Source organism: Ovis aries, chromosome 17 (assembly GCF_016772045.2).
Source record: "Ovis aries strain OAR_USU_Benz2616 breed Rambouillet chromosome 17, ARS-UI_Ramb_v3.0, whole genome shotgun sequence".
Classification (NCBI taxonomy): domain Eukaryota; kingdom Metazoa; phylum Chordata; class Mammalia; order Artiodactyla; family Bovidae; genus Ovis; species Ovis aries.
Window position 1 is genome coordinate 58112018 of NC_056070.1, and position 13305 is coordinate 58125322.

General features: G+C 44.5%; 1 protein-coding gene across 2 annotated transcripts in view; it reads right to left on the minus strand.

The window, feature by feature from the left end:
- The window catches only part of FBXW8 (F-box and WD repeat domain containing 8), a 118539-nt gene that overhangs the window by 59130 nt on the left and 46104 nt on the right, over nt 1–13305 (minus strand). For both annotated transcript variants that reach the window (XM_042234649.2, XM_027956546.3), the window contains one exon: nt 9784–9941. In XM_042234649.2, coding sequence (XP_042090583.1) covers nt 9784–9941 — 158 coding nt within the window. The remainder of the gene's footprint in view (nt 1–9783; nt 9942–13305) is intronic.

Consider the following 13305-nt stretch of genomic DNA (forward strand, 5'->3'; position numbering starts at 1 on the left):
TTAAATTCGAGAGCTTACAGACCTCTATGAATTCATCTATGGGCCAGTTAGTGTGAAAAGCAAAGCATTACAAGGCACCGACGTGATCACTGGGTGCCAACAGCCTGTGACTACAAAATGCAAATTCAATTAATGAGACCTCACAGCATGGTCACGAGGGCAAAAGTTCCAGATTCCTTTTTAAAATGACCATAAAAACCCACAGATTTTAAAACATTTCCTAGAGCTCTCACAACTCCCACCCACAGTTTTATCTGTGGAATGCCACTTAAGGAACACTGAGCTATTATTTAGTTACAACACAAATGCCGTCCAAAGCATGTATAAGCAAGTGTAAAACAAATATAATTTACAACTCCCCTGAGGAACAGAAAAACCTTAAAGTAAGTATTTTCATTTGACTCCGTAACATAAACACAGTCTCTATGGCTTGTCTATGAAACAAATTTTAACACCCTAAGACCACTCCGAGTGCAATCAACTATAACGTTCAATACTCTAAGAAATACTTCTGCAATACTAAAAAAAAACAACCACCTCAGTTCAGAATTCTGCATTTCAACTTTTAATTCCACTCTGAATATCTTTAAACCGTAAGCACTTGTACTGTTAAGAAAACTGTTTACATGTATTCTTTTAAAAGAACTCTACCTGGGGGACCTCCCTGTTGGTCCAGTGGTTAAGACTCTGCCTTCCAATGCAGGGGACAGGGGTTCAATCTCTGGTCGGGAAACTAAGTTCCCACAAGTCATGAGGGAACTAGAGAGCCCAAGCACCACAGTGCGAAACCCTTGCAGCACAGCTAGAGAGAGCCCACAAACCTCAGTGAAGACCCAGAGCAGACTTTAAAAGAAAAAAGGACTCCATCTGGCTTTTTTTTTTTTTTTTTGGTTTTTATCAGAAAGATGTTTCATTTTGTTTTGTCCACCAAGTGTCTGAATAAGGCTCCTAAGACCAAAAGGTAGACAAAGGTTTCTCCAACAATTACTAAGACTTTAAGAGAAAAATGAGCAGAAAAGGAAAGCCTTGAAAAACAAGCCCAATTCTCCACAGTCAGGTATACTAGCCATCTCCCAAAACAATTATGTTAATAATCCACTTCTGAAACTTCAGTTTTGATCAGGGGAGAGGAGCAGACTGAATACTGCATTCAAAGGTTATGCTATGACATTGAAATGCCATCAACATCTAAGAGACATAAGCAAAACTAATGACGAACCGATTTTTTTATTAAGCATAAAATTACAACTAAAACTCTGGAAGCACCTAGTCTCAGTAGCCGCCTAAGTAAAACATGGTCCTACTGTTCACTGCTGAAAAGAAGCTTGGAGAGACCCACCCCCATCCATCGTACACACGTCAGGAAATGAGAAATCACAGTCACTCCAGCCCAGGGCAGGCAGAGTCCTGGACAATGGGGTGTTTGTGGGCGCAGACAACTGCCCTGGGACGCTGCAAGAGTGGATAAGCCACTCCGCCTGGCTCCATGGCACCCGAAAGACACCTGCTAGCTGTCCCACCTAGGCTTCCACGTGCTGAAGAGCACCGGCTCTCTGCTCTCCGCCTATAGGGACAAATCAGAACTTCTTTGCACCTAAGAAGTGTGTAATCTCATTTCTAACCAAAGAGTGAGTTTTTGAGACAAACTCTGAGCAGGGAGTGGGTTTCGAGTACACTGCCATTCCCTAATGTGGTGGCTCGAGGCCAAAGGCAGGCAAGCATGGAGCAGATGGAGTCCTGGCAAGGTCTGCACTGTCCCTGCATTAGCAGCATCTGCTCATTACTCAGAACCTTCGCCTGCTTTATCTAATGCTCCAGGAAAAGCATTCTGATTTGATTCATTTCGGTATGGTAACGTGCAACACAATTAGTGGTAAAATCAAACTGGAGGGCGGCCAGTGCTGACAATCGGAAACAAGGCAGAAGAAATATGAGGCCAGTGGGTTGGAATTCAAAAACTCACAAGTGTGGATCATCTCGCCAAATCTCACCACCCCAGGTGGGTGTTAGAGTGTTCCTGCTGGGCAGGGAGGCTAAAAAGGACGTGGGGATGACTTACTCTCTCCCAGACCAGCTTCCATCTCCCCCTCCGGACCTGATTCCTTCTGTGGAGAACACATGTACAGACAGACCATCGAGGGGGGCTCCACGGCTACAGAGCTTCCCTTTGGCACAACCAGGGAGCTGAAGTTCATTAACTCGTTTTATTGTCTTATTCTTCTTTTCTGTGGAGCACGGTCACAAATTTCAGACCCCCAAGGTGAATCTCCTTTGTGCCATGGCACTGCCTAACAAGTGCATGTTCACTGCTCTAGAGAGGAGCACTCCAAAATGTGCATTTGATTATCTCGATCTGTCTTTGCCCAGAAGTAGCTACTCATGAATATGTTAGTACAAATATCATAGTTCCAATCTGCTAAACTGAAGTAAGACTAAAGACAGTGCCACCTGAGGTCTAGGGGTGGGCGGGGCGAATGAAAAGTTGTTGCTTATCTCAGAAAGTAACAATTCCTATCAGCCTGATAAAACAAGCTGAGTGAGAGAGGAACAAGAAAACTCAGGAGCTATCATCAAAGAAACAATCCTAATACTAAAAGGACTGTGTGCGTGCTGAGTTGCTCAGTTGTATCTGACTCTGTGCGACCCCGTGGACTGCAGCCCACCAGGCTCTTCTGTCCATGCAATTCTCCAGGCAAGAACACTGGAATGGGTTGCCGTGCCCTCCTCCAGGGGACCTTCCCGACCCAGGGATCAAACCCAGGTCTCTTACAATCTCCTGCATTGGCAGGCGGGTCCTTTACCACTAGTGCCACCTAGCGCCACCCAGGAATACTAAAAGGAATTTGAGACAAATCAAAGATTTCAACGCAAATGGTGCTGCCAAGGAAGTACTACAGACTTTACCCAGAGAAGGGGAAAACGAACCCCAGAATAGTAAGACTGAAATGTGATGACGTCAATGCAAGCAACCGGACAGACCACTCGGACAAAATGTAACATCTAGAAGCAGACTGAAATACTGAGAGTTTCCTGTGTAAAAATCTGTAAAGGCAGCACCTCAAACCAGTGAGGCAGAGACAGGCTTTCTACTAAGAAATGTTGGAAAGATATAATCAGATTCATATGCTATTCCAGGATGAACTCTATATTGGTCAGGATTCAAACTAAAGATAACCCGTAACACTGTCATCAAAAAGAACACAAATGACAAATGCCGGCAAGGATGTGGAGAAAAGGGAACCCTCATACACTGCTGGTACCAAAGTAAACTGGTATAGACACTGGAAAAGAGCATTTCCCAAAACACTAAAAATGTAACTACCATATGACTAAGCAACTCCACTCTGGTATATATTCGAAAAAAACAAAAACACTAATTTGAGAAGATACATGCAACCCCAATCTTCATAGCAGCATTATTTACAATAGCCAAGATATGAAAGCAACCTGTCCATCAACAGATATAAAGAAAACATGGTGTGTATATATACACATACACACACACACATACATACCCACACACAATGGAATACTACTCAACCATAAAAAACAATGGAATTTTCATTCATAACAACACGGATGGACTTAAGAGGGTATTAGGCTAAAGCGAAGTAAGTCAAACAGAAAAAGACATGATCTCATTTATATGTGGAATCTTATAAGCAAACCTAATGGAAAAGAAACAAGCTCATAGATATAAAGAACAGACTAGTGGTTACTCCTGGGAGAGGGAAAGGGGAGGGGCAGACAGAGACAAGATGAGGATGGGAGCTAAAGCAGCACAAACCACTAGGTACAAAACTTGAAAAGCTACATGGATACATCGCCCAGCACAGTCAATATAGTCAGCATTTTATGATAACTAAAACTGGGGTACAACCTTTAAGACTGTGAATTACTATGTTGTACACATGAAGTTTATACAGTAATGCACATTAACTATATCTCAATTAAAAAAAAATTTTAAGCCCTAAAAGTAACAGAAGAAAAAAATTACAAGTGGCAGGTACACATGTGAAAAAATTCAACCTTTCTCACACTAAGAGAAATGTAAATTCAAACATTTGGATACCATTTCTTATCAAAATGACACCTAACATTTTGAAACAAGTTTGCTGATGAAACTTAAAAAAAAAAAAAATGGGCTGGTAAGAATGCTAAATAATATAACCCCATTTTCATTTACCTTTTGACAGACACATTTTGGCAGGAAACAAGCCGTCCTGCACTCAAGTGGAATGTCATGCGCACAAGGCTTTTCACTGCAGCAGTGAAAGCAGAAACAGCCCAGCTGGTCCTCAATAAAGGACTGAGTGAGCGGATCACAGTGCACACAACGGGGCACCAGGAAAAAGGAGCGCCTTTCCCATGCACTGAGACGGACAGCCTTTCATGTTACGTCTTCAACGAGATGTGAGCATTCTCAGGTTCATTATAGGCTTATTTCCACTAGCCAAGATATGGCCACAACTCAAATGCCCATCAGTGGATGAACAGATAAAAAAGGCATGCTATAGGGACTTCCTTGGCGGTCCAGTGGCTAAGACAGCACTCACAACGCAGAGGGCCTATGTTTGATACCTGGTCAGTGAACTAAGATCCCACGTGCCACCAACTAAAGATCCTACATGCTGCAACTAAGACCCTGTGCAGCCAAATAAAGATTTTTTTAAAAAAAGACATGGTGCTAAGTCGCTTCAATTGTGTCTCTTTGCAACCCCATGCACTGTAGCCCACTAGGTTCTGCTGTCTATAGGATTTTCTAGGCAAGAATATTGGAGTGGGTTGCCATTTCCTCCTGCAGGAGGTCTTCCCCACCAAGGGATCGAACCTGTGTCTCCTGCATTAACAGGCAGGTTCTTTACCCCTAGGGCTACCTGAGAAGGCCCTTAAAAGACATGGTATATATACCCAAAATACACAACACATAATAAAATATTATTCAGTCATGAGAAAGACGGAATTCCTGCCATTTTCAACAATGTGGATGGACTTTGACCATATTATCCTAAGTGAGATAAGTCAGACAAAGACAAGTGCTGTATGGTAACACCTACATGCAAAATCTATGTCAAACTTATTTTTAAAAAAACAGTAAAATGGTGGTTACCAGCAGGTAGGAGGCATGAAGGATACGATTGATGGTGTTTAAAAGTACAAATAAAAAATACAAAAGTATTTATCACTTGTCAAGTGATAAATAAATCACAGGGTTCTAATGCACAGTATAATGAAATACAGATAATAATACTGTACTATAATTACATAATATGATAAATATTGCTACAATGGCCATATTAAATATATAAATGTATCAAAGTAACACACTGTACACCTTAAACTTACACAATATGTCAAATTTACTCATTTAAAAAAAAAGATACACCATTAAGCGAAAAAAAAAAAAAAGCCAAGGTATGCAATAATGTTATAAAGTAATATGCTGACAAAGGTCCGTAGAGTCAAGGCGATGGTTTTTCCAGTAGTCGTGTATGGATGTGGTCATAAAGAAGGCTGAGTGCCAAAGAACTGATGCTTTTGAACTGTGGTGCTGAAGAAGACTTTTGAGAGTACCTTGGACAACAAGCAGATCAAACCAGTCAATCCTAAAGGAAATCAGTCCTGAAAATTCATTGGAAGGAGTGATGCTGAAGCTCTAATACCTTGGTCATTTGATCCAAAGAGCCAACCCACTGGAAAAGACCCTGATGCTGGGAGAGACTGAAGGCAGGAGGAGAAGGGGGCAACAGAGGATGAGATGGTTGGATGGCATCATCGACTCAATGGGCATGAGTCTGAGCAAACTCCAGAAAACAGTGAAGGACAGGGAAGCCTGGTGTGTTGCAGTCCATGGGGTTGCAAACAGTCGGACATGACTGAGCAACTGAACAACAACAATCTTTTGTTTAAAGGCGGGAGGAAAGAATAAGAACAGATATCAATACTTTGTATTTACAATAAAGAAATACTGCAAGGCTAGACAAACTAAAAAATATCATTGCTTTAGAATGGAGTGAACAAAAAAGGGTAGAAGACTTTGCAATGTACAACTTTATGTTAGCTTGATGTCAATGTATTAGTCAAATATATTAAATTACAAAATAAAACCCACTCATTTATGGATTAAAAAATTAAAATCACAAATATACATACACACATAACTATCTAGAAAAACAAACCATAAACAAAGTTCATTGAAGAATAAGTGACAAATTGAAAAAATATTTAAGAACAAGGACAAGCTTATTTCCTTAGCCCTTATTTTCAACCACAGAAGATAACAACCCAAAGAAACTGAGGAAACTATTCGCAGAGAAAGAAAAACAAGCACCTAATAACACAAAAGGCTGTATATTGTCACCCTGCTTATTTAACTTATATGCAGAGTACATCATGCGAAAGGCCAGGTTGGATGAAGCACAAGCTGGAATCAAGACTTCCAGGAGAAATATCAATAACCTCAGATACGCAGATGACACCACCCTTATGGCAGAAAGTAAAGAAGAACTAAGGTTTTCTTGATGAAAGTGGAAGAGGAGAGTGAAAAAGTTGGCTTAAAACTCAATGTTCAGAAAACTAAGATCATGCCATCCAGTCCTATCACTTCATGGGAAATAGATGGGGAAACAGTGGAAACAGTGTCAGACTTTATTTTGGGGGGCTCCAAAATCACTGCAGATGGTAACTGCATCCATGAAATTCAAAGATGCTTGCTCCTTGGAAGGAAAGCTGATCAACCTAGACAGCACATTAAAAAGCAGAGACATTACTTTGTCAACAAAGGTCCATCTAGTCAAAGCTATGGTTTTTCTAGTAGTCTTGTATGGATCTGAGAGTTGGACTATAAAAGCACCAAAGAATTGATGCTTTTGAACTGTGATGTTGGAGAAGACTCTTCAAAGTTCCATGGACTGAAAGAAGATCCGACCAGTCTATCCTAAAGGGAATCAGTCCTGAATATTCATTGGAAGGACTGATGCTGAAGCTGAAACTCCCAATACTGTGGCCACCTGATGCAAAGAACTGACTCACCAGAAAAGACCCTGATGCTGGGGAAAGATTGAAGGCGGGAGAAGGGGATGACACAGGATGAGAGGGTTGGATGGCATCACTGACTCGATGGACATGAGTTTGAGTAAGCTCCAGGAGTTGGTGATGGACAGGGAAGCCTGGCATGTTGCAGTCCATGGAGTCGCAAAGAGTCGGACATGACTGAGTGACTGAACTGAACTGAATAACACAGTGAAAAAATATAAAATTTTATAAACGAAAACAAAAACAATGGTGAAACACCATGGCCACCTACCAGACAAGCATGAGGAAGCAATCATTACACTTTGGTATACATACTGTCATATACTTTTAGTGAGATTATAACCCAGTGAAACCTTTTTGGAAGGCAATCTGGCAATACTTATCAATATGCAAAGCATCTGCAGCCTCCAATCCAGTGATTACCTGTAAGTTACCCTGCAGAGATACTTGTGTAAGTCCGTCTCAGTATCTGCTCAAGGATACTGCTTTGCAGTACTGTTTTTAATAACAAAAAAACCCAAATGTGCATCACCAAAGGCCCTAATAAATAAATAATCGTACAGCCACACAGTGCAGTACTACACAGGCTGAAAGAGAACAGGGCTTACCTATAAGCACTAATACAGAAAGACCCCAAAACATGTTGTTATTAGGTGAAAAAGCAATGTGTGTGCAAAATGTGAGAGGAACTAGAGGTAGGGCAACAGGGAGGAACACTTCAACTTCTTTTTGGATATCTCTTGTTTTGCATTTTATACTTTTGTGCTCTGTTTGCATTTTAACTACTAACTTTTTTTAAACCCAGTATTTAAAAATACATGATGGCAATTACTTGCCAAGTATTTACTGAAAAGAGAAGTTCCTCTGGCATATCTACAAGGTTTCCTAATATTTCTGTGCAACAACAGGGAGGAGGGTGACAAAGACAATTCTAACCAACAGTGTAAAACCAGCAGCACACTTGCACGTCATCAAAAGCCGTATGTTCAAGCTCATGAGATATGAGACATGAGCGTGCAAATAAATCAGATGCACCGTTCTCTAACTGCCTCTGTGGAGTATTACATAAACAGCGTTGGATCCTGGGTACAGCCCAGGAGAGACCACACAGTTCTGGATTCACCACTGATGAACGAGTCAACCTCAAGGAAATCACTTGGCTTCTCTGAACTTCAGTTTCCTGATCTGAAGGGTGTGTGTGTGTGTCTGTGTCTGTTTGTGTGTCTGTGTGTACCTGTTTCCTGATCTGAAGGGTGTGTGTGTGTGTCTGTGTCTGTCTGTGTGTTTGTGTGTACCTCAGTTTCCCGATCTGAAGGGGGTGTGTGTGTGTGTGTCTGTGTGTGTGTGTGTGTCTGTGTGTGTGTGTGTGTGGCAGGGTGAGGCTACCAGATTGTTCTGCAGTGCATGATTCTAAAGGAGAAGTACTGCAAACCTCTGCATAGCTCTATGGAAAAAAGCTTCACTGGTAATTTGGCATGTAGGAATCACACTCAAGCTGCTCTTCTGTTATCTCTGCAGGATCTCAATAAACACACCTCATCTATGACATACCCCAGAGACAGCTTAGCTCAATTACTAGAGGCCAAAAGAAAGATCCATCAGTGGTGTCCAACTAATGCCAAACCCAAACAACAGAGTTCGTGTTGTTAGAGTAATAAAATGAACGTATTTAAGATTTCAGCTCTAATTTTTTTTTAATGGCATATGCGTATAAAGTTCCCATCAGCTCCATTACCACAGTTCTGTCCTAGCTCTGAAGATCTGCAACCATGCCATGACATGAACACCAACATCTGAAATATCTCATGGTCCCAACGTTCAAGCAAGTGGGAAGATTTTGGAGATTCAGACTTCACAATACAATGGAAGTTAGGAGCATGAGAGGTGGTATACGATATCATGGCCATTTGAACTATTAGACTCTTCTTACCCATAAACAGTGTTGGATCCCGGGTACGGCCTAGGAGAGACCACCACAGTTCTGGATTCACCACTGATGAACGAGTCAACCTCAAGGAAATCACTTGGCTTCTCTGAACCTCAGTTTCCTGATCTGAAGGGTGTGTGTGTCTGTGTGTGTGTGTGTCTGTGTGTGTGTGTGTGTCTGTGTGTGTGTGTGTCTGTGTGTGTGTGTCTGCATGTGTGTGTGTCTGTGTCTGTAACTCAGTTTCCCGATCTGAAGGGTGTGTGTGTGTCTGTGTGTCTCTGTGTGTCTGTAAATCCACAGTTGCCAGTACACAAAAGGAATTCTATGAGCCCCAGAGAGAAACATATTACCATAATTTATCTCACATAGTGTGTGAGCGCCAGGCGAAGGTAGACCCTGACTTTATTTTTCTATTTGCGTATTTGTCAAAAGATTATCTCTGTCTGTCCTCTTTTCACTGTTTCCTTTGAATCAGGCAGAGCCAACAGGAAAAGTAGGCCAAGTATATTTAATATTTTACACCAAACAAGTTATTTGCTTAAGATGGCTTGGCCAGCCTCGTGTCTGGCACTAAAACCCAGCCTGACAGTTCCAGTAGGAATTAAACACCAGTTTTAATGGGTGCTGTGTTCCAATGCCTACTAATGCATTGAGGGTTATTGGCCAACTTCTTCACATAAAGACAAGGATGAGTGTATGTGTGTGAACATGTGTGTGTGCCCACGTGTATGTATGGAGGGATTACAGGGGGGAGCTGGCCACAGCTGCTTCATTTTTGTCAAGCTTTTTTTTTTTTCTTAATAGGGAGGAGGGTTGCTTACCATCCTCGTAAGCTGCCACCGCCAGCGAGCTGTTTATCCTCACAAAGGAGACATATGGCTGCATTCCAGGCTCATCCTCCTCAAACTCCGATTCCAGGAAGGGGGCTGTGTAGTCCCAGGTGCGGGTGTCCCACACCCTCACGTCCCCTGACGTGTATCTGGAAAAGAAGGACACACTTGGTTCCAAATGGGGAGTGAATAGCAGGTCCACGGGGGAGAGCCTGTGGGAGCCTTAAAGCGCCAGTGGAGGAAGACTAGGCAGGTAGGGACCCACTGCTGCAACACCGCTTACACGGGTCACCCCAACAGGAGAGAACGGCACCTCGGCAGCAGAAAGGCTGAGAACATGCTCCCTGCTCTTGTGGCACAATGGTGACAATTTCAAAGGAGAATGCTGTAATTGAAACAGTGGAGAGCAAGATCTCCTTGCCTTCCTTTTTGACTATTGTACCCCTTCTGCTACCTTAAGTCCTCCCAGTAAAGGGATCACTAGCAGAAATGTGCAGAAGCCACACTATTTACACATATACACACACAGGGCTAATGGTCTTACAGGCGCAAGCTTTCTAATACCTCATCCATGCATCAGATTTGACTGATTAAAGTCCCCGAAGACTAATTGATTTGCTGAAACAATTAAACCTTGCCTTCAGCAGCCAGTGCTGCCTCTCATGAAAAGCTCTTGCCGAAATGCATGGCGCTCCTTGGTCTCGCCCACTTAGAGCGCGGGAGCACTCGCTCTCTCCTATCACTCCTGCCACTCCAACAAATGACTCTCCATCACGGCCGAGGCAGGGCCAGAACCTGGGCAGACACCAGGCCCCGGGGACAATGCAATGGCCAGATGACGAGGAGGCCTTTATGCAGAGTTCCTCACAGCTGCCGCAGAGGGTCTGCTTCAACACCGCAGCACCTGTGCCGAGGCGTGGTAGATACAGGGTCAGAGCCTCAGGATGAACCCCCACAAACACAAAGACATGCAGACGACGGGAAAGGTGTTTGGTCTTCCTGAGGCCAAGCCACAGTTCGTTCCTTCAGGGTTTCTTTCATCTCACATTACAAGCGAAGAAACAAAAAAGGTAACTGCGAGACTTACCTAACCACTGACGTCTATGACGTGATGCATCTATGAAGCAGCTGTAGATCAGTCTCTCGCGCGAAGTTTCTTAATAAATTAAGGTTACTCTGATTCAGAAATGCTTCACTTACTAAATGCAGCGGTGTTCTCCTCACACTATTAGCTGACAACGAATATACACAACGTGAATTCAGAGGTCATCCCGTCACGCATCTTCTCTATGGACCACTGGGCTCTCTCCCTCTGGGATGGCACCCAGGGAGCGGGCGTGTGAAGAGGCAGGCAGGAGAGATGTGCTGTCTAAAACTGGACTGATGGGCCTCTGACCACTCATCCTCCAGCAAACAAAAACGCTCACTTCATTGTCAGTAAGCCTGGTGACACACAAGCCAAGGCAAGATATTGAAATCGCCAGGGCCAAAGCATGGCCGTTGGCTCCCAGACCCTCCAGACAGTGCTCCAGATCATGTGACCTCAACGAGGACACCTCAACAGGAACACACACTCCACTGCACCCTAACTACCTGGCTGACTCTGACACCCTAAGGATGACTACACCATTCCCTGGAATAAGGCCACTTGCTTAGCAACAGACATACTCAGGAGACAACATGTGTGAATTTCTAGGCTGTGTATGCTTAGATTCTGTGCGAAAGGAACTGGCCAATCCACAAAAGGCTGCTGAGAAGGATGGCAACATCATTCAGAAATAGAAGTGACAGACAGACAGAGGTGACTCAGGAGCTTTGAGAGAAAGAACTACACAAGCCAGGAAAATGTATTTCCTTTCTGTTCGTCTGTCATTCTGCTTCTTGTGACCTGCATATGCGACCACACCAGTCATCTTCAAGGCCTTTGTGGTGCCCCCAAGGGGATAAGAGGGCAGCATTTGGGGGGCTTGAAACCCACCATTTGCAAGCTCCCTTTACACAAGGAGTTCCAAGGTAAAGCAACAGTGACCAAATCCAAACCTAAAACCTGCTGCACCCCACAACCGTGAGCCATGAAATAGTCTGTCTCTCTCTTTTGGGGAAAGAGAGACAGAGGGCAGAGGCCGCAGAGGAGCATCCATTAATATCGGGGAGGCTCCTGACTGCCTTTTCTTCCAAGAAGTTGTCCCCTTCATGCTGCAGCTCACTCACCTAAAATCAAACACATGCTCTCCTCAAAAAGCCTTGGCCCACGACCAAACTGGCCTGTTGCAAGTTCTTGATTTTGTCAGAGACAGAACTCGTTCCAGGTCACCAGTGCAAAACTGGGGGGGCTCCTCAACGCCCCTCTGCCATCACGCACACATCACCACACTACTTACTACACGTGCGGTCCACACCTTTCCTGGTCTCCTCACTCCCAGGCTGCCTCTGGACCTGGCCCACCCCTCACCCCTTAGCCGCCCCACAACAGCCTCCCCACTCCCAAGCCTCGCTCACCTTCAGCCGCTCTGCACCAGCCAAGCCCTCAGAAATGTTTGACTACGTGGCTCTCTCCCTCTTTCTCCCTCCACCCTCCACACCAGACCACGGGTGCTACCATCTTCCAGGATAGCAATGTGGACTCTCCTCTGGAGGCAGCTGTGTGTGCAGTCATCTGACTGTTCACCTCCCCTATGAACCCATGAGCTTCTAAGGCCAGGGGCTGGGTCCTGCCCCCCGCTGTTGATCCAGTGATCAGAACAGCTGAACTAAAATAGCGCTTGACACCTAGGGAGCTCTTTGTAAATCCTGAGGCCTTAACAACACACTGAATGAAGCTTTAACTATCAGCCAGGCACTGAGATCCCTCCACAAACTTGCCTCACTCCTCTCCCAGCCTCATTTTCTCCTCTTCCTTAGCAGGAGCCAGTCTCTAGCCAGGATGGTCGGTCACTGCCTTCCACAGCATGGGTGCCTCTGCACCTCGGCTCCCGATTACCCACCTTTGTGGAGCCCCTTCCCTCCTCATGACCCAGCCAGGTAGGCCAACCTTGGCCCCACATTAGAATCCCCTGGGATGCGTTTAAACTCCCAAAACCAAGGGCACACCAGATCAATGAAATCTCATCCTCTGGGGGTGGGACCAGACAACGCTGTTCCCAATGAGCTACCCAGATTGAGAACCACCCACCTCACTCAAGCCTGTGCTGTGCTGTGCTTAATCGCTGTCGTGTCCGACTCGTTTCAACCCCACGGCTGCAGCCCACCAGAATCTGTCCATGGGGTTCTCCAGGCAAGAATACTGGTGTGGGTTGCCAATTCCTTCTCCAGGGAATCTTCCCAAACCAGGGATTGAACCCAGTCTCCTGCATTGCAGGAGGATTCTTTATCAGCTGAGCTACCAGGGAAGCCCTCACTCAAGCCTAATAACGTCTAAAGGTCTAGCCCAGGCCTCCCTTCTCCAGGACACCTCTCTGCCTCCACTACTGTGCCCCTGAATCTGAAGAAATGGTGTTCCCTGCTGCATCCCAC